The sequence below is a fragment of the Bombus huntii genome, chromosome 8 (genome assembly GCF_024542735.1).
Source record: "Bombus huntii isolate Logan2020A chromosome 8, iyBomHunt1.1, whole genome shotgun sequence".
Classification (NCBI taxonomy): Eukaryota; Metazoa; Arthropoda; class Insecta; order Hymenoptera; family Apidae; genus Bombus; species Bombus huntii.
Window position 1 is genome coordinate 8,448,307 of NC_066245.1, and position 21,307 is coordinate 8,469,613.

The 21,307-nt window shown below is 35.6% G+C and overlaps 2 protein-coding genes and 1 long non-coding RNA gene across 12 annotated transcripts in view; 2 read left to right on the forward strand and 1 right to left on the reverse strand.

The window, feature by feature from the left end:
* Positions 1-7,581, reverse strand: part of LOC126869017 (cell adhesion molecule Dscam2-like) — a 164,491-nt gene extending 156,910 nt beyond the window's left edge. For 5 of the 8 annotated variants that reach the window (XM_050625090.1, XM_050625094.1, XM_050625093.1 and 2 more), the window contains exon 1: positions 7,223-7,581. In XM_050625090.1, the coding sequence (XP_050481047.1) occupies positions 7,223-7,352 (130 nt within the window). In that variant the 5' untranslated portion in view covers positions 7,353-7,581. The remainder of the gene's footprint in view (positions 1-7,222) is intronic. The other 3 variants (XM_050625092.1, XM_050625089.1, XM_050625095.1) reach the window with 2 other exon arrangements.
* Positions 7,582-14,839: 7,258 nt separating this feature from the next.
* On the forward strand, positions 14,840-16,545 carry LOC126869049 (uncharacterized). Its single transcript, XR_007690813.1, has 3 exons — positions 14,840-14,973; positions 15,160-16,184; positions 16,472-16,545. It is a non-coding gene; the product is annotated as an uncharacterized LOC126869049 (long non-coding RNA).
* Positions 16,546-16,776: 231 nt separating this feature from the next.
* The window catches only part of LOC126869022 (zeta-sarcoglycan), a 216,573-nt gene continuing 212,042 nt past the window's right edge, over positions 16,777-21,307 (forward strand). For 2 of the 3 annotated variants that reach the window (XM_050625111.1, XM_050625113.1), the window contains exon 1: positions 16,779-20,503. In XM_050625111.1, the coding sequence (XP_050481068.1) occupies positions 20,480-20,503 (24 nt within the window). In that variant the 5' untranslated portion in view covers positions 16,779-20,479. Of the gene's footprint in view, positions 20,504-21,307 lie in introns of all 3 variants that reach the window. The other variant, XM_050625109.1, reaches the window with a different exon arrangement.

The window sequence follows — 21,307 nt, forward strand, 5'->3', positions numbered from 1 at the left end:
GTTCGATACATTGTTGCATCCTCCGTTGTGTTCCCTCGTTGTTTGCCGCGTTTCATCGTTTTAATTAAAATTAAACTAATTGCTTTCCTATCGAAACGATATGTGGAAAAACGGGAGAGAAAAGTGGACGGGCCAATACGTGGGCAGCAATGTATATAAACGGCAATGAAATGTATCGGTTATAATTGCGTCATTTCGATATTGTTTGCTCGATGGTTCGAATAACAATCGTTTTCACCGTAGATATACATTGTCCAAACATTTGATATGTTTCATGAAATCACATCGAAATACTCGTGAACTTATAAAAACATCGTTTTATACGCGCGTTACGCTAAATATTTCCGGTGTACGAATGTTTCGCAGCGGAACGAGTTTTTTATTTGTTCTTCTTTAGTCGATAATCGTATCCGATTTTTCCTCCATGGGTAACGAAAAGTTGTTCCGTAAGACATAGCATGACGTTCACCGTACAAATATTTCCGGGTCCCAGATTCAGATCGTTGGATAGAAACGACCAGGTTCCTGTTGAATTAGATATCTAATGTATTCAGCTCGCGTTAGACAGGAAATTAAAGTTCACGAGTGACGGGTCGCGTGAACGACTTCCGTGAAATCAACGATTCTCGTTGTTCCACCGCAACGTTTCATCAATTAACTTCTATCGTTGCCGATAACGCATACCCTCCAATGATCGTAATCCGTGGAAACGTATTTCACACAGCGAATTACTCGTCACAATCTTTGTTTGCCTCTCTTTTCACCTTTCTTCAGAAAACGAAAGAAGAATGAAATATATATATGCATTTGTTCGATTTAAGACGAAAAATATAGGACACAAAGGAAAAGATTGCAGATGCATCGCGAAGATGGCAAAAGATTTCAATTTGTTAAGCAACGTAAAATAAGATAAGTTCCGTTGCATCTTTCGTCGATGGATTAAAAGGACCAAGAATTTATCCATCGCGCCGTGGAATACACCGAACTATCGACTTTCAAAGGCATTCGCACGACTTTATAATTCCTCGTACATCCAAGAGTTAATCCTTTAATCCAATAACGATGAAAGCGACGTTCGGTGTTCGAACGCACTTGAATTGAAATCGGAAAAGGCGCCTCGAGATCCTTCGAAGCTGAGAACGATAAGGAGAGCTTCTCAAAGGAATCTGAGAGAAATGGAGCGGTTGCTCCATTTCAGCAGCCGTTCAAAGAAGAATATAAATGCTAAGTGTCCACTCTCTTTCTTCCATCTTCTCTCTCTCTCTCTCTCTCTCTCTCTCTCTCTCTCTCGCACTGTGTCTGATATTCTTTCTCGTTTCGAACGTACAAGCGTCTCGACACGTCAAAATGACAATCGATACTTTTCCAGGATGAGACACGGATCTCTTTGTCGGGTCTGTCTCGATTGACTCCTTGGTCATGACTGAAAATTGTGGTGAATCTTAGATAATTTACAAAATTCTTTAACGCGTTTTTTCCAGATTTTTTAATATTTTGCACACAACGTTGAAATGGTTCGCCTACTTCGATATAACATGTTATATAATGCAGTTCTTATTAGAAATAATTTGTGACCAGCTACATACTGAGTGTTATAATTTATCGCACTCAACCTAGATAATTTTGCTTTCCTTTTCTGCTTTGTATGATTATATTTAGAATAAAACGCAATAAATAACAGTTTAACATGCCGAACTAAAAATGATGTATACATTATATATAAGACAAGATTTTAAGAATTTAAATCTAATCACGTATCTCAACCTTTAAAAGTACCATCCCCTTAATTTCGTAATTAATTAAGTTATAACTTTACTCTCTGTCGTGATACATTTTCATGACTTGAAAAAATATAATGAATCTTTTATAATAATAAATACAGGACACCTATTCCATGAAAAGTGGTAGTGTAATAAAAGAATAAAATTATTTGAGTGCTTCGTAATGGATTTAATATTTTACGTTATTATTGTGATAATAAAAATATTAAAAGCTCTATGAATATGATTGTTTAATTTAATTCTGGCATTGTCGGTCATTGATCGTCCCCATGACGCTACTGGGGATCAAATCTACTGTTGATTATCACTAATCCTCACTACATTCAATCTACTAACCACTATACATTTTTTATTTAGTTTGACATTAAACGTTCTGAAGTTATTATATTATAGTATATAGTATATAATATTATCGCAATGTTATATCTAAGCAGCGTGATGAATAACTCGTATCGTATTTGTTTCACTTCATTAATTGTACCAAAATGAAGTCTTACCGATGACAAAATTAAAATGATTTCCTTGGATATAAGCTTCTAAGGGTTAATAAAGCAAAATGTTCCGGGCAAAAACCTTACGTGTTCTTTTGCGTGATCTATGGGCCTGTTTCATGCGAAATTGTTTCTCAAAATCAACGCCTGCTCCTGTAAACGATTAATCCTCTCAAAAGACAATTATTCCTCCACGCTTGACATAGCGACGCCTTCTCCATTAGTGACATTAGGCGGCTCCCATAGTCGATCCGTTTCAGAATTACCCATCCGCCACGTTGCTGTTAACTTCTCTCTCTCTAATCGCCTTTGACGGTAAATCGCTTGCACGATGTCAGGGTCAGAGGGTCAATAAAATTCCAGGGAAATCGACGATCCTAGCCGGTTAATCACAGGATACCGCACTGCTTAAGTTCCGTTTCGAACAAATTAGCATACTGGCACGTTTCACCCGAAATTTCATAGCCGCGATAATAAAGCCAGCCAAGTTGCCACGCGATGCGATTAATTCAAGCCCTTCCGATTCGATTTTAACATCGTGGAAACCTCCGAGGAGGAAATTGACCTGGCAATTTTCACCGCGTTAACTTTCCGTTCAGGCTTCGAAAATTGATCGATTCGCCGCCGATGCAACGGCAAATCGTGCAAACTGATATGATCCATTGGTATTTTAATAAGCACCGATGAAATTCCGAATGATGAAAATCTACTCGCGAAATCGTCGAGAACGATCGCGATGAACACCGGGAAAATTGGAACGAACATCGCGGTGTATCGATTCGGACGAATTTAACTTTCGTTTCGACGTAAACGTAGTTGGCGATCCGTGAAACGGCAAACAGTAACGTCGGAAAACTTAAAAGTTTTCCGTGTATAGGATAAAAGATAAGTTTTTAGAATATCTTAACTATGTGGCATTGTATCTATATATACATGTACAATTTTGTTAACGGTATACCGCGTACCCTAACCACTAAACGAAACGCAAATAAAATGTTTATGTATGTAATAATTGAAAAATATGATTGTATTAAGATAATCTCCACATCGAATACGTTCAGGCTAACTAATTGCTGAATAGTCTTATTATTAGTCTTTCCACGACAGAAAATTATTAGCATGTAATAGCCTAAGATAAAGATATCAGGGTGATGCATATGAAATATTTCTCTCTTCAAATAAAGCTGCTATCACACATGTATATAAGGGTTGCTTTAAAACGCCATATATTTAATCAAGGTAATTTTCTATGAAGTAATCCAGTAAACACAGAATACAGTATTCCATCACAGTACTTCAGGACTAAGCAAACGTCACCACTAAAAATGAATCATATGTTTTCCATAGTTCCTTACTATCATCTATCACTTGCAAAATAGCTATAATAAGCTTTGAAAAAAGTTACCGGAAGCGTCGTTTAATTTATTATCTAATAGATTGCACCGAATTCCGAACATCTTATAAAAACAACAAAATCAGGCATCTACTAGATCGTTGAATTATTTCAAACGGCGTGCAAACAAATCGTTCGTTTAACGTCCTGACGGTGAAAAAAAGAGGACCCACTCGTACGCGGTATCTGCTTCCGTATCCGCAAACGTTTCGCTGACCCCGATTCGGTAATGCAAATAACAAGATAAATTACAGAGTAGGCAAGCTCGTTTCCATGTTAAAACACGAAACACGGCTCGGTCGAACCGAAGACACGGGTTTGATATCGACGTCGGTCGATCGCGTTTACCCTTGCCCCGATCTTCCTCGTTTCGGCTTATTCAGTAGCGATCCTCTCGAGTCATAGTCGTGACCCGGTTCTTGCTATTCAAAAGTTAGGTCCGGAAGTTAGGTAACTTTACATTCGGGGGTCGACCGTCTGCTGGACAGATTAATTTCGACGATGCAGTCGCGTAATACGCGTACGTGCCTCGCCTGACTTTCAAGCTCAGATTGGTAAGGACCGACAACCTAAATCGAAAACTAAATCGAATAACTAAAAGTCACTCAAGCTCTACTTTCAGTAATTGTGGTCAGTCGATATGAAGTTTGATAAATTTGATGGTATTAGTAAATTTCGGCAATCATGCACAATTGAATTAATGTATGAATTGTATTGAATTAATGCGAGTACTAAGAAACTTTAAATCGATAGAAATACTCCTGATTGTTAGCCGAATCCGTGATACTTATAACAAATAATATAGTATATAATAACGAAACACAATACCGCCACATCAATCGGTAATTTACATGTATAATCTGGAAATACCATAGAAAGATAAGTATTGCTTTTAATTAGTAAATCATTAAATACTTTAATAAAATTCATACATTATTACTACAAATTGATTAAAGTGTTCAAATATTGATGGGCAGATATACAAACGCGTATCTTTCGAACGCACGTATCGTCGAAGATCAGATTTCATATTTTAGGTTTACCACATTTTCTTATATCATCAAATTTAACTTCGTTCAGTCATTAATGCCATTTGACTATTTTCCAACTATTATATTTCCATTGTGATTATATCGGTCTTATTTCGTTGTATACGTTTTACGTATTAATTTGCTACCGATACTGGTATAGGGTTTAGAATCGTATCTCATTTCGACCGGTCGATTTCGACACCGCTTGGACAGACGGTCCACAAACGCCATCGATCAAACGTCCTCCTGCGATCCTATCGCCCCTGGCAGAAGGGAAATGGATTTCATTGGCAGGAGATCGCCGATGTTCCTGTCTCTATTCACAGTCTATCTACGGCCGACTATTATGATAATTAACTTGCAGTTTTGGACGACTGAAATGTACCTAATCGACGTTGACGAGCCACGAAATATCTTTGATTCTTAGGACTCGAATATCCTACAACTCGACTTTAGAATGTTTATATTCTAGCTTAGCAAAGGTAAACTTGCACAACATACGGATATACGGTGGAAATCGATGTAATATCTATAACGTGGATTCGTATAAATTGCATGTTATAGCGTTTCCGTGGTATTATAACGTGATGTAAACAGATAGATTGAACGTAGTTTTCCCTGTTAGGAAGCGAGTACAATACTCACCTCTTGTTTATGTATACATTTGTTATGTATACATACAGAGAAAGTAATAATAAAGTAAGTCATAAAAGATTAATAATATTACTAAAAAACAATTTTTCATTCAATTCTCATTTAAAGACGATTACTACAAATTGCACAGAAATACTTTACAACTTGTAGTACCGCATGAAGCAAATGTTTTCATTTGTGGACAACCTGAGACATCTACTAAAACAATCAGAGGTTTGAAAACAAAAACCGAACGCAAACGAAAACAAAGTCGATCAACAGTAACTGGAGTAGCTTGTAGACGATTGGTAGCAGAATTTCATTACCCATTGGTTATTAAATTTGCATAACGAAGCACATAGCGTCCTTCGTGCAAGTGATCTGCGGGGGTGAACGTTCGTGCCGTAAGTTGCAACCTGGCCCTCCATAAATCCGGCAACGATTCCAGCCGACGCGACGGAAGCAGTTTAAATTTTAGAGAAGCACGCGATAAACTACGTCAGTACGAGGGATCGTGCGTTTCGACGCGTGTAACACGCCGAAAGCAAATATTACGACCACTTTATCGACCACATTTTTCTACAGATCGTACCTTTGGACAACCTAACGAGTTTATCGCTGTTTAAAATAATTATTCTTCCAATCTATTCAACGTATGACCCAACTAGAATTTTCTATAATCATAGCCCTCGCAAATTATTTGTGGCAGGAATGAAACATCATATGTAAAGATATGAGATTTGTAAATAAAGAAATAACTATGTCCAAGAAACTAGAAATTCGAATGACGAATGACGAATTAACTCGTTTTCTCTAGCTAACAGGTTAGTAAGTGACATGGTTAACTAGGTATTGTAGAATGAAAAATTTTGGTTATTTATTACGAGTGAGTGAGTTTTAAATGCTACAGATGCATGGAAGAACCGAAAGCTTGAAATTGCACGTTTTTATCGTGCCTCGGCGGTTGATCAATTAAATAATCCATGAAATTGGTATGTGTCACTACACTGGAAGTCAAGGAACCGTATCGGATCAAATCTGAAAATGTTCGACATAATTATTCTCGTTGTTTACGATAATCGTATCCGTTGTTCAAACAACACGGTATCAACGAGTCGTAAAAATGGCAGCTGCCAGTCTAGCTTCAAATTCCTCCGAGGTTGTTCCTATAAAGTTACCGAGATTCGTTGAAACTCGAGTCACGGATTCACCGGCCAAGTTCGTTAGCTTTTTCCTCATCGTTTTGCTTGCCCGGAAACGAAGGTAGATTCGTTTGCCTGCTACGGGAAGTCTTATAAAAACTTTCCCCTTTCTTTAGATTCGTATTTAACCCGGCGATTCGATAACGTTCGAAATAGAGACGAGAGAACCGAACTTAAACCATTCGAACGTGGCACAGGCCGGTGCCAAGTTTCAAACGAAATCATCTTCTTGCAAACCGAATCAAGTCAGGGCAAAAAGAAAGGCGCTCGCAAACAACCCATCAATCAGAGTGAGTTTCCCGATGAAGCCGATCAAATTCCCGTGAAAAAGGATTCGACGATTGGAGCATCTCTAAGGAGCCATCTCGTCCTGCAATTGTGCTAATTCAGAGAGAATTTGGCGTAGTCAGCGAATCGAAATGAAGGTGTCGGCTACGACTATTTAGTCGATCGTTCTTATTCGTCACGTTACTGCTTTCACAGCAAGATCTATCTCTCTTACGACACCCTCAAAAATGAAAAACGATGTGCTCCGACAAACAGTCGAAACTATACGATAAATAGTATCCTACATTTGTACTCTATGCGACGTAGTTTCCTCTCGACCGATATTTTACACCCAACATTCGTTGAAGGAACAAACTTCAAATTAACCACGCCACGCGTGAAAAAGTAAAAAAGAATGACTCACCGTTCATCAGGACGACGACGACGATCCAAACAAATAAAACGATCGATGCCACGTGGCGTACAGAATCGACGAACAGATAGCGGCCCATCCTGATACAGCGTCGATTCTCTTCCTCGCGTGTCCCGGTCATCTGCCCTCGAAGAAGGGGTAGGTGCTTGCGGATGGAATGTGTACCACCGTTCACTCTGTCCCCACGCAGAGGCGGGCTCTTCCTCTTGTTGTCGCTTCTCTAAATGCCTCCTTTCGATGTTCAACCCTTACCCATTCAACAAAGAACGCACAACTCTGTGTGCCTCACACGAAATCCAGTCTCTCGAGCACTCGCCGCGCCGGGCGCCAGTGAGAGACTGTTCGACTTTCGTGGCGCGCGACAGGTTCCCGCGGTGATTCGTGGTTCGTGCGCAGCCGGTTGTCCTCGACCACCCTCGGCTTTGCTCGACTCACACTCAGACATCTCGCGTTCTCACCGTTTCCGTCGAGGTGGCCACAGCTACCGACTCAGTTAGTCTATGCACATATACACCAGTGAAGGCCTAATTGTAAGTGCTCGCAAGTATACGTGAGCGCTGGGGTTACGAGAAGCTCCGACCGCAGCTCAGGCTGCGCACCAGGGAACCACCACCTCTGCCAGCTCTCCTGCTTCGTTCCATAACGTGATCCAGGTACAACTCCTCCCTCGTCGCGCCCTTGTCCACCGAACATCGTCCGTCTATCCAGCATGGACCAACGAGTCCACGTTCCGTAGAATTTCCACTGCGTACACCAACGGTATGGCCATCGCTACCCAATCCACTCCCGACACCAACCAGCATCGAGCAGAGACCTCAAAGAGCGAAAGGTCTACCAGAGCGGAGCAGTCGGTCGTAACCTTACGCCAGCGTCATGGGCGCAAATTAAATAGAGTGCGGCTTATGCCGCCGATTAGCCACCCTACCTAGTATGGGACTCCAGGCCTGCCGTTGCATTCAGGTTCTCGCTGGTACGCTTATCGAGGAAGCGTTTGCATTCTGAAAACGAGTTACACGTGTCATGTGTGGTTGCTGTAATGATCATCGTTATTCGATGTCGCGTTCACGCGTCGATATAAAATTAAGTAGAATAATAATATCGCAAAGGGAGGTTAAAGGGGATTAGATATCGTGCAGCAACAAGTAATGAAAAAACATCATGGGTGAAATTGAGAAGTAGTAATGCTCGAATAACAACAGAACGATAAGTGATATTACATTCGTGTTTCTTTTTAAAATTGTAAACTTTCTAACGAAGAAGAAATGCCATGCAATATCACGTAAAACATTCAACTAATTAATGGTAATGTATATATGTGTGGATGCGCTTGATACGATGATACACAAGCGTATTAAATCGAGATGAGAATGTGATATTACGGCGTAAATCATTTTCCAAGATTTCAGAATCGGCTTTTTAAATGTCAGAGGCAAAGATAAGCTCGATTATCGACAACAAGTGACCTCGCCTAGCGTCAAAGAGCGACGAGGATCGTTGTCCCACGCGCCGTTGGCGCAGCTATAGGCGTAAATTAAATAACGATCGTACGTGTGATCGGCTGCTTCGGTCACCAACCTGCGGTCTTGCGTTCTTTCACAATGTCATATGCATCGAAAGCGTTTGGTACCAGCCTTTTAAAAAAATCACAGAATCTATCGTGCGTAAGCGAAATGACGGGCGTAAGCGAAAACGAGAACGTGTTTTGCCTTGTTGGTTAAACGCTCAAAGTAACGAATAAAACGTTATAAGCGATTTAACGTATTTCATGATTATAAACGGTATGTGCAACGAGCGATACTCGTAACAATATAAAAAGCAAATTTGATGAAGTGAATAACGCAATCAATAGAAAACAATTTCATGATGACTGCTGCCTTTAAACAATCAGTTACGATACAGTACGGAAAAGTACATTGTTTTTTTTTTCTCTTTATTAAAAATGTATAAAATCTGTAAAATCAATTGAAATTCATCATAGAATGGAAGCATACTATCAAATTGATAAGTCTAAAAAGCGGAGGAAAAATACTATTGTTCGTGGAAGCGAAATTTTTGTAGAAATCGCAAAAATGTGTACCTTCCAAACGGGAAAATATCTCTTCCTGAAAATAATCTTTAATAGAAAACATCCTGGTAAAATCGGTGCATGATGGTTGATGTGACTTAACACTGCAGTACGATTAAAGAGCCATGGCATACACGACAGATTAACCCCTCTTTCCGACGTTCCGCTTCCGTAAATCCTTTGGCGTTTGCGGCTTCTGAGCTACGTGATTAAGTTACCACTACTTGACTTTTGATGTTGCCCCACAAACTTTCGTCTTATCAGTCCATCACAATTGAGACTCGCCGGAGGGCGGAAATAAGTGAAAAATCAGAAAGCTTATTCTTATTTACGCGAACGTGCACCCAAGCAACAAGCACTCAACGTACAGAGGGTATGGATAATATGCATCTAAATAGATCATGGAAACTTTTAATCGAGTTATTTAAGCAAGCCCGAATGGGGTAGGCAAAGAAGCGACTATAAAAGACTTTTCATCTCTCGGTTCCCTCTCCTCTCTGATTCACGAGATATCTACCAGTTTTTAGAACACCTTTTCACAAGAAAGAAGAAACGAGCATCTCGCAAACAATTTCAGAAGCTATCGTTTGATTCGCAAAACAACAGCAGCCGCTATTATACGAATAGATTGGCAAGCGGTTTTTATTGGAAACTGATACGTCGAGCAGCTTTTTGTCGAAACGAAATCCATTGGTGCAGGCTTGAAGCACGGCCAGCCATGCAAATTGTTTGGAACTGTAAGTGCAACAAGAACACACATATCCAGGATCATTTGCGGCTAGCCCTCGTACTACGATCACCTTGTTTCCCCTATTATTTGTTGCGAGCGATCAGGAAGGAACGACGCGCGTAACCGCCAACGTCTCTCGACTCAGAGGAGGTACGGCAAGCCTTGAGGGCCAACGTTTAGCTATAAATTAATGTCAAAGAACGCTAGTGATTAATCGATCCATTTGGTGATATATCGTTTACGCTTTGCTCGCGATTCCTCCAGATTAAAACAGTGAAGAATGGATAAATAAGGCACGATCATATCCCTATGATCTATATCCTATATGAATGGAACGAGTGATAAATCACATATTTTTTGAGATTTTTACAATCAAATGTTTAATAGGTAATTGTTAGGTTTAATAAATAAAAAATTAATAATACCTTTGCGAATGATGGATGTTTGGAAAGACAGGACGCCTATTTTGAAGATTAGTGGTCTTGGAATTTTTCTTAACTGCTTTTGCCTCATTTGTAGGTTAATCTTTTTTGCAATGATCTCTGTGTTGAATAACATGCTAGAAAAAGATATAATTTAACACAATTTAATCATCGCTTGGTAATCGATACAGGCCACTTAAAATATATTGTGTATATATACAGACATAGATATATCCCGATTAACGTTGTCAGAATTCCTTAAAAGATATATTAATTTTTGTTCCGACAATGACTCAGACATGGCAGTAATGTTCATAAAACAATGAAATCTTATGTATTTAATTCAAATATTTGAAAATCACGGTCGCTAAGATCTTAGTAAGGTCATTCATTGGTAGGTAATATAGAAGGATATCATTTTCTATGAGTCCTCCTCCTATGAGACTCCTATGAGTCATTCATAGGAGTCATTGGTAGATAACATAGGAGGATATCAACGGTACATTAAGATCAATTGATCATTCGAAGATCATTAAAAATATATTTGTTACATGTGACATTAATCACGTCGACATATTAAATACATTGTATTATGAAACGAAGTACATTGTTTTGCAAATCCCACTGATCTTGGTATGTGAAAATCACATTGGACTTTATGAAATACGTTGGAAAATTCTATCTGAAGTCACGACTGTCCGATATTCCCAGTTTGAATCGAACCGATATACGCCGAGGATATATACCATCGACTCGTAACGAAAGCAATTTGCTGAATAGATATGTATGTACATGCGTGTTTTGAATGGCGAAAGAGCCGAGTGTCTTGTATATTGTGAGATACACTTATGTCCGCCAACAGCAATCAAAGTGCTAATCGAGCTTTTGAATCAATTCAAAGGATTCAGTTTCGTAGCTGGCGGAAGTTAAAGCGAACTTCCACTCTCATCGAAAGGGTTATTCCAGGAACAAGCAATACACATGCGAAATTCTACAGGACGATTATATCAGAATTGCTGCGATGCGAAATAAAGAGCCAATGTTTTTGTCAATAGGCACCTTTTTATCAGACACCAGGACTAATTTATGCTATTGCTTAAAAATATCCCAATATGTTCATCTTTGACAAGATGTATTATACTTTAATTACAGAACTATGGACAAATCAAACTACAATGATTTCATTCTTCTTTAGAATCATTAGACTGAGGATATTTATGTAAATTTATATTTTTATACATGTACTTGTCTTTTTACTAAATATTATAACGAGTACTATATTTTGCATATTTTATATACTTTTCGCATATAATGTGTATCACATGCATTTTTGCATCTTCAAATTTCCATAAATGCATATAAATTTGTAGTCTACTATAATCGCAGAATAATATTGGCAATCACCATAGCTACATATAATAGTATATTATAACCCGATTAAATTGGTTTTTAATAGCCAATATACAATAATAAAATTGGTCTCTGTAACTATCAAACCTTATAGAGTTACAATTTTGTTACTTGACAAATAATTTAGTTTCCTCCATTTTTCATTACAAGATATAATTAATTATGAAGAGTATTTTATATTGATAGAGAGGCTTCTTTTGTTAAGTGATTTTTAAATAGCAGATGTATGTAATAGTATACATAGGAAATAATAGAATGTACTATTACCATGGGTATTAAAAGATAGTTTAATGGGTAATTTAGTTTTATAGCCTAGTGATCCCATGAAAAGGTAGTAAGTGTTACTTTTAATTACCAATTCATCATTAATTTGAAAACTGGTAAAGTTCACATATTGCTATTATAAATGAGTCAATGCATTGGGATATTTATGAACAGCAGCATTAATAATATATACAACATTTTTCAATTATTTTTACTCACTAGTATCACACTGACAGAGTATAAATGTAGATAAATGTCTATAACTTTTTCAATCCTCAGCATTTCGCAAGTAGTGAAACGTTTTGCTTCAGTGCACGACACCGATGCATGTAACGCTGGAAAAGACGGAAATGGGAGAGAACGTAAATTCGAGGAAACGCTATTTCTTGAGAAAGCAGAGGGCTTTCGTGAAGTGAGGTTTCGTATAACTGAAAATATAAGAAGAATAGATGTCACTGTGCACTGGTTCTCGAATTTCCCAAAATTATTGACATTTACGTGGTTTTCCACTTTCGATATTTTCTAATATATCTTTTAGATCCTTATTTTATATTTATTTTACATCGTCATATTATGATTACACGAGATTAGGATTGACAGAACTAGAATTTTCTAGAGCGAAATCATTCATTAAAAAATCTCAGATGTTATTTTATCGAATCCACCACGACAGTTACTTTTAAATTGTAACGGCAGATTTGTGTTTGTACAACACCAAAAGTTTAGGTTAAGTCTTGTAATAATTATGTAATTGTTCAGAAGTAGCTAATATGCTGTGGTTTTTAAATTTTTAAGTAATGGCTATACATTATACATTAAAATCTCTACTCATTAATCTCTATTAGTATACCGGACATGTCAATCTCTGAATAATATATACATACAATATAATACATACTATATACTTCCGGCGAAAGTAAAGAAAGCTATGTTCTTCTTGAAGAGTTTCTTTCATCCATTCTGAAATGAATAATATGCAATCTGTACATATTTAACTGGATACCGACAGAATAGTAAAATAAGTTTAATAGTACACTCGCAATATGCGCAATCTCTAACACTTGAATGCAACTGAATGAAAATACGAGCTTTAAAATAATTCGAGGCGCACTCTGTTGCGTGAATATCATACTATTTATTATCTAAGCAGTTTTAGAGTGTGATCTGCTACCTATAAGAAGGATATCTATAATCACGACGATATTATCACCAGTGAGATACGTCTATGATACAATCATAGACGAGGTTCTGTACCTCGTCCGTGACAATACATGCTTTATATTGTATAAGACTTCGTTGGTGATAAGACTTTATTCTGAAGTACCGATCGTGCAAAATGGCAGAGTTTGCCATCTATGATCTAGAACAGTGACAACTACATCAATGATAGCGTACCATTGATTATTGAATTCTGATAGTTGAGAATTTATTGCCATTGACAAAATTGATTATAGTTAATGTTATCTATGATTCCATCAATAAGCATACATTTCATATCCTTGATCATTTCTTTCTTATCTTCTTTCTTCCCTTTTCCTTTTATTTTCTTTCATATTTTAATACTTCCCTAAAAAGTTGTTCGTCCATATGTGTATACAAGCCTTTTATTAAGCAAAAACCAAAACGTCAAAAATTCCTTATACCTATTTGATCTGAAAATGCCATAATTCGTTAATTAAGGTAACATTTGCAGTGTGCAATATTTTAATTTCTCCCGCCGATTTTAATTGAAAAGAAACTGCATCGCCTCAACCAATCAGGAATCAGTAAGACGAGCATTTGGCGGGACGAAGCAAATAATGTCGGAAAGCATGGCGTTTGCATGTATCAACACGTTTGAAGTGCGTAATCTTCATTGTGTAAATAGTAATTCTTCACGTTTTATAAACCATTACCAGGTTTGTTTAAGTAATACACATTTATTTAATAGTTTGTCAAACAGTGTTATGTCGAAATTAAATAGTTTTCCAAACTTGTTTTGTCCGTTGATCTCCTACTTAATTGTCAGAACCATCAATAGCTTGCATTATATACCTTGACAGAGACTAGAGATAAAATTTGAGTTTATATATTGCTGTTTATATATTTTATTATTGAGTTTATATATTTTATTAACATAATTGGTGATTTCTTCTATAGAGATTATTGATTGATTATCAAGATCACTTTATTTATGTTGATCTCGCTTTCCTTCCATGATTTTTTCGCTTTTCTCTTTCCACTTTTCTCTCATCTCTGTACTCATTTCGACTGCTTTGTCGTTTCTTTTTCTCTTCGCCTTTCTTGACATTTCTCCTTCCTGCTTCTTCCCTGTTATTATAATATATATAATCACAATCTTCCTGTTTCCATCTATTAATCAGTCTTATTTAATCAAATTAAATTATGGCACGTATATTACATTTCTACAAGAACCGATGTATTCACGTTTCAAATCCGTAAACAGTGTTCATTCAAATTATATTAGCTCAGTCCTGTTTACTTTCTACATTTACGTTCGCACATCAGTCTAAAATATTATTTCTTTGTTTGAAACATGATACGCTTACTAATGAAAACATACCCTTTCCTGGAATTTGACGATTCTTGACGCAGGCTTGATTTACCGATAAATACCTCCTCCTCCTCCTCCTCCACCCCTCCCCCCTCCCCGCTAAACACTCCGCACCGACCGAAATTCGTTTGGTAAACCGCGGCGCGGGGAGTTATTCCAATGTCGACAGTCGGAGCGATTAGACGTACATATTTCGTGTCACTCCGTGATAGGTATTCACCTTCCTATTACGTAGGATTTTCGTAGTGATTCTTTGACCGCCCAAACCCAGGTTATTGTTAATTTCGTTCAACTAACGTATGTTTTACTCAATAATTTATTACAATCTATTAATTGATTATATTTTTTCTTTGATTGTCACATTTGCTGGTAGCTCGTATTATAAGCTTCCAAGACGTAACCTGATCTTGATCGTTGTTCCTTATTTATATAATTTGTTCTTCTCATATATATATTTTAGTGTTTCGGTCTTCTTTTGTACAGATTATTGTTTGTTTACGAGGAAAACTTTGAACTATTAGAGGGATGCCACGATATCCAAAAGGACACCATGACGATTGACAATGAATTTGAAACCATTTAATGGAAGTTTGGTAACATTTAATTTATTCTAATAAAAACAAACGTATTTGTACGTTTGTTTTCTTCTTTTCTGCATAATTGGTAATATTTATTTAATATTCTACCGGGATGCATTTTCAATAAGTAATACGTAATATTAACATAACGAATACGTAATGTATCAAAATTTTAAATAATTTCACGATTTATTAAAAATACTAAGATGAAATTAGACAGAATCAGAGAAATCACGTCTTTTCATTTCGAATATGTTAAATTACTTGTGTATTTCAAACAAGTTTGTACACGTTCTGCGCATCGCGTTTTTTTCATATTGCGCAGCTTTGTTTAACGTATAGAAAGGCCAATATGTATATCTAAAACTGTAATGGCGGACATTCAGTTCAGCAAGCAATTTTTACAAATGACGCATATTGTACAATAGTCATAGTAAATATTTGACAGTAATAGGAAATACTGTATAATGTATAATAATATTTAAAAAATATATATATATATCTTATATTCTTAATAACTAGTTCCTAGTTTTAAAAAAACAGTATTTTCATAAACAAACAGTCGATATAAAAAGAACAAAAATATGAAAAGCAGTATTTTTTTTTCCTTACGCCTTATCCTCTAATAAAATTTGTCTTTCAGAGAATTATTGTGATCGCGCGCAATGCGATCGATAGAGTCAGTGTTTGCTGCGTAATAATACTTTTTGTATTTTATAGAGCATAATAGCTTTTTATAATTATAAATTCAATTACAATAGTTGTACGCGAAATTAGAGTCAGTGTGTTCGCCGATTGTTACTTAAACGGACGCGTTAATAGCCTTTTTTTTTGTTTCTTTTTTTATGTCTTTTTTTTCTAAACATTCGCTTTTGGTAGTAGAGTCGCAGGTTTCGCAAGAGGATACGGCCTCTCCTGGAACTCAAGAATGTAAGTATATCTCTACATTGTTTTCTAATTTATTTCTGTTGAAATAAAATTGTAAATATATCAATCTCAATATATATATATCTCAAATATATATATTTTAAATTTTTCTTTTAAAATTCCAATTCTTATAGTAATTAGAGTTTGCTAACATTATAATTTTCTTTATTATTGAAGTTCCAAGTTTTTATAGAGTCCCCTCTTATTCAGGCATTCTATTATCTCAAATTTTTTGAGCAATCATACTGTATTTTTGGGAACAAATTATAATAATCCATATTTCGTTAAAGGTTTTTCATTCCTTCCTGTTCTCTGGAGAATACATAGTAGTATTCAGTTCTCTGGTGCTTCAAAAGCCAAGAATGTAAGTAATTTTATATTTTCATTTAATTCTGTTCTTTGTATTTTACATTAATTATTAATTAAAAAATAGAATCTGATTAAATATTTGACAAGTTTTAAACTTTTTAGTCTTAACTTGAATATTGTCTATAAAATTCTATGTTTGATAGAGATTAATCTTACATTAGTTTAAATTTTCCAAATAATTAAGAGCAAATTATAATATTCTATGTTTTGTTACGGCTTTCTTCCCTGGGATTACGTGGCTTCTCCTTGATGACAGTCTTCACGATGACCCTCCCTGGGCTGCCACAGCATCGATGACTACGTTCTTCACATCTTATCTTGAGTCGCATGCATTTTTGTTCCTCCGGTCACTCAATCATGTCGTAGGATGAAAGGTCCGAATCAACACGGGTGACTGGTTGTATTATGTAGAATTTTTTGCGAGTACAGTGACCGCGGGTATTTGTTATATCCGTGAGTAGTAACATTTCCTTTTTCTATGTATTATTTATTAGTTCAGGATAGGTCTTCTTGCACATCGCGTATTTTTTTATATTAATGATACTGACAAATTTTATATTAATAATATCAATAGTGGTACTAACTGACACAAACGATGTTATATTAACAATGAATTTGAATATTTGTGATTGAAAATATGTTCATTGTAATAATAACTTTTAAAGTGCAATTGTAATGACTTAACTAAATATTTCGTAATAACGAAGACGGATACCCTCCGACTTCCTTGCTTTAAAAATTGCGATTATTGTATATCAAACGATAATGAGTCAGTTTTTACTTCACCTTCTATTTCTTGATGGCATTATTTCAAAGGATTTTTAATTGTTTGTCCATCACTTTTGAATTTGGATATTAATTTAAAATATACATATAGAGATATTAAAATTCAATTCGGTCGTATAAAATTGTATTGAATTTTATGTGCAAGAAGAAATTTCGCGACAGGCAAATTTTGGAATCAAAGCAACAAGTTTTGAATATTGCTTTGTACTTTTATAAATGTGCTTTGACGAAGGGATTGCCTGAGGTTGTTTCCATTAATATTTAATTTTGAGTCAATTATTAAATAAATTTCTTATTCAGTGTCAGTTTGTCTCTTTTGTACTGGAATTTCGATAATTCATGATGTCAATTATTTGAATAAATCAATATATTGCATTGACTCTATTTATGCTGTTTGCTGTAAATAAATTCAATATTGATATTTTGATAATTTATTAAATTAATAAAGTAGAGTCTAAAGTTTTAGTAATTGAGATAAAATCCGAAAATGCAAAATGAAGAAAAATTAGCCCGTTACAGACAAAATGGATACACTAATACCTTTTTTAGTTAGGATTTTCAGATTTAACCCTTTCCGTGTTCATTGTCAGGACCTCACGCACGTGCCCAGGTGCTACTTGGGTGGGAGAAAGGCAATGAGCACGATGACCATTGATTTTATAACAATTTGTGAGCGACTGACGATGCGTTAGTGTATCGTGCACGACGTACTTTCCACATGGTATGTGTGGTTAGGCTGTGAAATTGCGTCGTTTTAGTATATAGTAGTATTTTATTTGCTGTAAATGTAAGTAATAAAGAATAAAGTCACACAAATATCGTTCCAATCACAACCTATAAAAACAAGGATTTGTTATTAAATACAGCGAATCACAGATATTAGTATTATTAATTTTCTTGTTAAATTATAATAGAAATTTCGTATCATCTATAATTTCTTTGAAAATTAATCATAGTCTTTGTATTATGAATATCTGTAATTAAAATAGAGATTTATTTTTATTGTGTTGTACGCAATGATCGCTAGCCTTCGTCAGTCGATTTCAGGAAAATGGTACGTAATATTAGAGTGTGCATGTTGTATGCCAAACTCGGGTGTCGGAGGCGTCCCGGGACGTTCTCTCTAGTGTAGGTCCTTGCGCCCGAGTGTCATGTGTGAGAATCGTGGAGTGAGTGTGTTGGTGTGCCCCTTTTGCTATTTTTAAATATAGGGCTGGTTAGGATAGGTAATATACCTTCTGGTGTGCCTGTTCATTAATTATAAGTAGGTAGGGCCGGGCAGGTTGGCACAGTCTTTTGTCGGGTAGGCGCGTTTTCGCGTGTCCAACCTGTTTCAGGAAATTTCATTTGAAAAATCGACGGCAAAGCTGACACGAACGAAACATGCCATTCGCCTTCGGCTTCGCCCATCGATTTTTCGAATTTCGTGGTCGTGGTCGCGAGTTGGCTTCGAAACGAACGTTAATATTGCTCGAGCATGCACATGTGAACGGACAGCGATCGCTATATGATCATTGTTTATCCATGTGCACTTGGATCAGCTTCCGCGATTTATGTTTTTATTTGTAAATTATTTTTTGGTTTTCGATTTAGAAAGTCTCGAGCCTAGATATAAGTTTCAGCGGGCATTGCGCCCGAAGAAAGAAGCTATGAGCCGAAGAGGCCCGGCAAATTGCCATAGAAGAGGGCAACTACTAATGGCTTTCCATCCTCTGGATCATCCAGAGCATGGAAAGACATTCTCGTTATTACTTTGTCACTGTACTCGCTTGTAGTATTTGTAGTAGTATTAGATGTGATTGATTTGTTAGCCGACGTACATGTCGGCTCATCGCCATATTGGGCTAATCGCGGTCTTTGAATTAGCGTTGCGAGAGATTAATTACGGTTTGAGTATTAGTATTAAAGTTGCAAAAATATTTCGCGGCTTTTTATTAGAGTAATGGGAGCTTATGGATTGAATAGAGTTGCGAAAAAATGATAATCATACTTCCCTTAGTGTTGCGAATTATGAACCGCGATTGTCTTTAACAAGTTTGATCATAGATCGATAGTTTGATCTTAGAAAGTAAAATACATATTAAAATTTTATCTTATTTTTTATCATTTAAAGTTTAATTTAGAAATATTAACTTTTCATTAATTTTATAAATAATACTTTCTATTAAATTTGTTTTAAGAATCAGTGTTGCGATCTTCTATCACGATTGTTTTAATTAGTTTCTAGTTAGAGTTGCGCTGAAGAATGATCGCGTTTTTTCAAGTAGTGTTGCGCCTATGTTATGCCCAATCTTGTTCCACTAAACTTGTGGAAACACTTTCCTGCTCCTGGATCATCTGATTCAGTTACAGTAGCAGCCTGTTATATGACTGTACTGGACGTCTCGTTATTAGTGTTGCGAATGTTTAAATATGAGTGCAAAGATTATTTATAACTAAAATATTTTACTTTTGCTTTTGAGAGTTTCCTACTTTTTCTTTTTTTTCTTTTTTTTATTTTAAATAGCAAACTAATTATTATTGCAAATATTACATGAAGCACTCTTCGCGACTTATACTGTGGATTTTCTATGTTGTGTATATTTGAATTTAGTATATTAGCGTTGCGAGAAGGAAAATATATTCCACTCACGGTTTATGGTTCGGGATTATATCGAGTGGATAATGATTCTATTTTGATGGCCTTTCTGGCCACTGATTTGTTCTCTTTTTAGTATCTACCTCCCCCTCCCCCCAAATTATGAGAATGTTTGTTAATGAAAATACTGTTAAATATGTTTGTTTGTTACTGTAATAACGAATATATCTTAATTATTGCTATTTTTAATAGCGCAATATTTTGCATACACTTAATTTATTGAAAGACATAAATAAGAATTCAGCCTTTTCTTTTTAAAGCTAATGACAGTGAATGTGCGTTATTATAGTCTTATTTTTAAAATAAATGCCCCTAATGTCTTCTTATCGGATGTTTTTTTAAGTACTGATGCAATAAATAAGTATGTTCCAGATTTACTAACTTGTAAGAAGTATCTATTACATATATGGAATTGTAATAATGTCCCCAATACGTGCGAAGAAGTGGCTCAAAAGTGGAATGGATTACAGAAAACGATTAGAAGAGAAGAGACAAATATGGAGGAATGATGTTTAAGCCTCTATTATTGGTAATTAATTATAAATATCGCATAGAATTGCACTAATTTTTTTATAGTTCGAGTTTATTTTAAGATCCATCACGAGATCAATGGAAAAAGACATTATATTCTACGTAATGTTCTATACAATTTTCTTCCCTTTATGATATTTAGTTTTTCTTACGGGTATAATTCCTATAAATAGATCTTCAAATTCTTGTATAGATAGGACTTACAGAAAAATCTTCAGATTTATGATTTTGTAGAGTTTATAAAGAAATCTTTAGGTTCCCAATAGGTAGGGTTTTTAAAAACTCTTTGAGATTCCTTATAGGCAGGATTTGAAGTCTTTAGAGATTCGTAGTAGATAAGATCTATAAAGGCATCTCTATATTTCTGGTAGGTAGAATCTATGCAAAATCTTTTTATTTCCCTCAAATTGGTTTAAATTCCAGTTTGTTTCTGAAATCTCTAAAGGACCAGGGTGGTGTTTGAGTAGATTAAATAAGGGAATGTAGATGAATAGTATTATTCTTTATAAGATTATTATATGATATACTATATACTATACCATGTTTAAAAATTTAGAAAGTCTATAGTACACTGCGGATTTATAAGAAATTTTAAAGTTTAAATTACATAAAATACACATAATTCGAAAAAATATATAAAATATATGTTGTATAAAGCAATGTATAGCTTTCTATAATATTAGGTAAACCAACTTTTTACCGAGGTTTATTTTTTTAATTATATTCTCAAAAATATGAATTTGCATAAAAATCCGCTTTGTATTCTTCACAATTTCGTAGTAAAATTTAATTTCAATTCCAA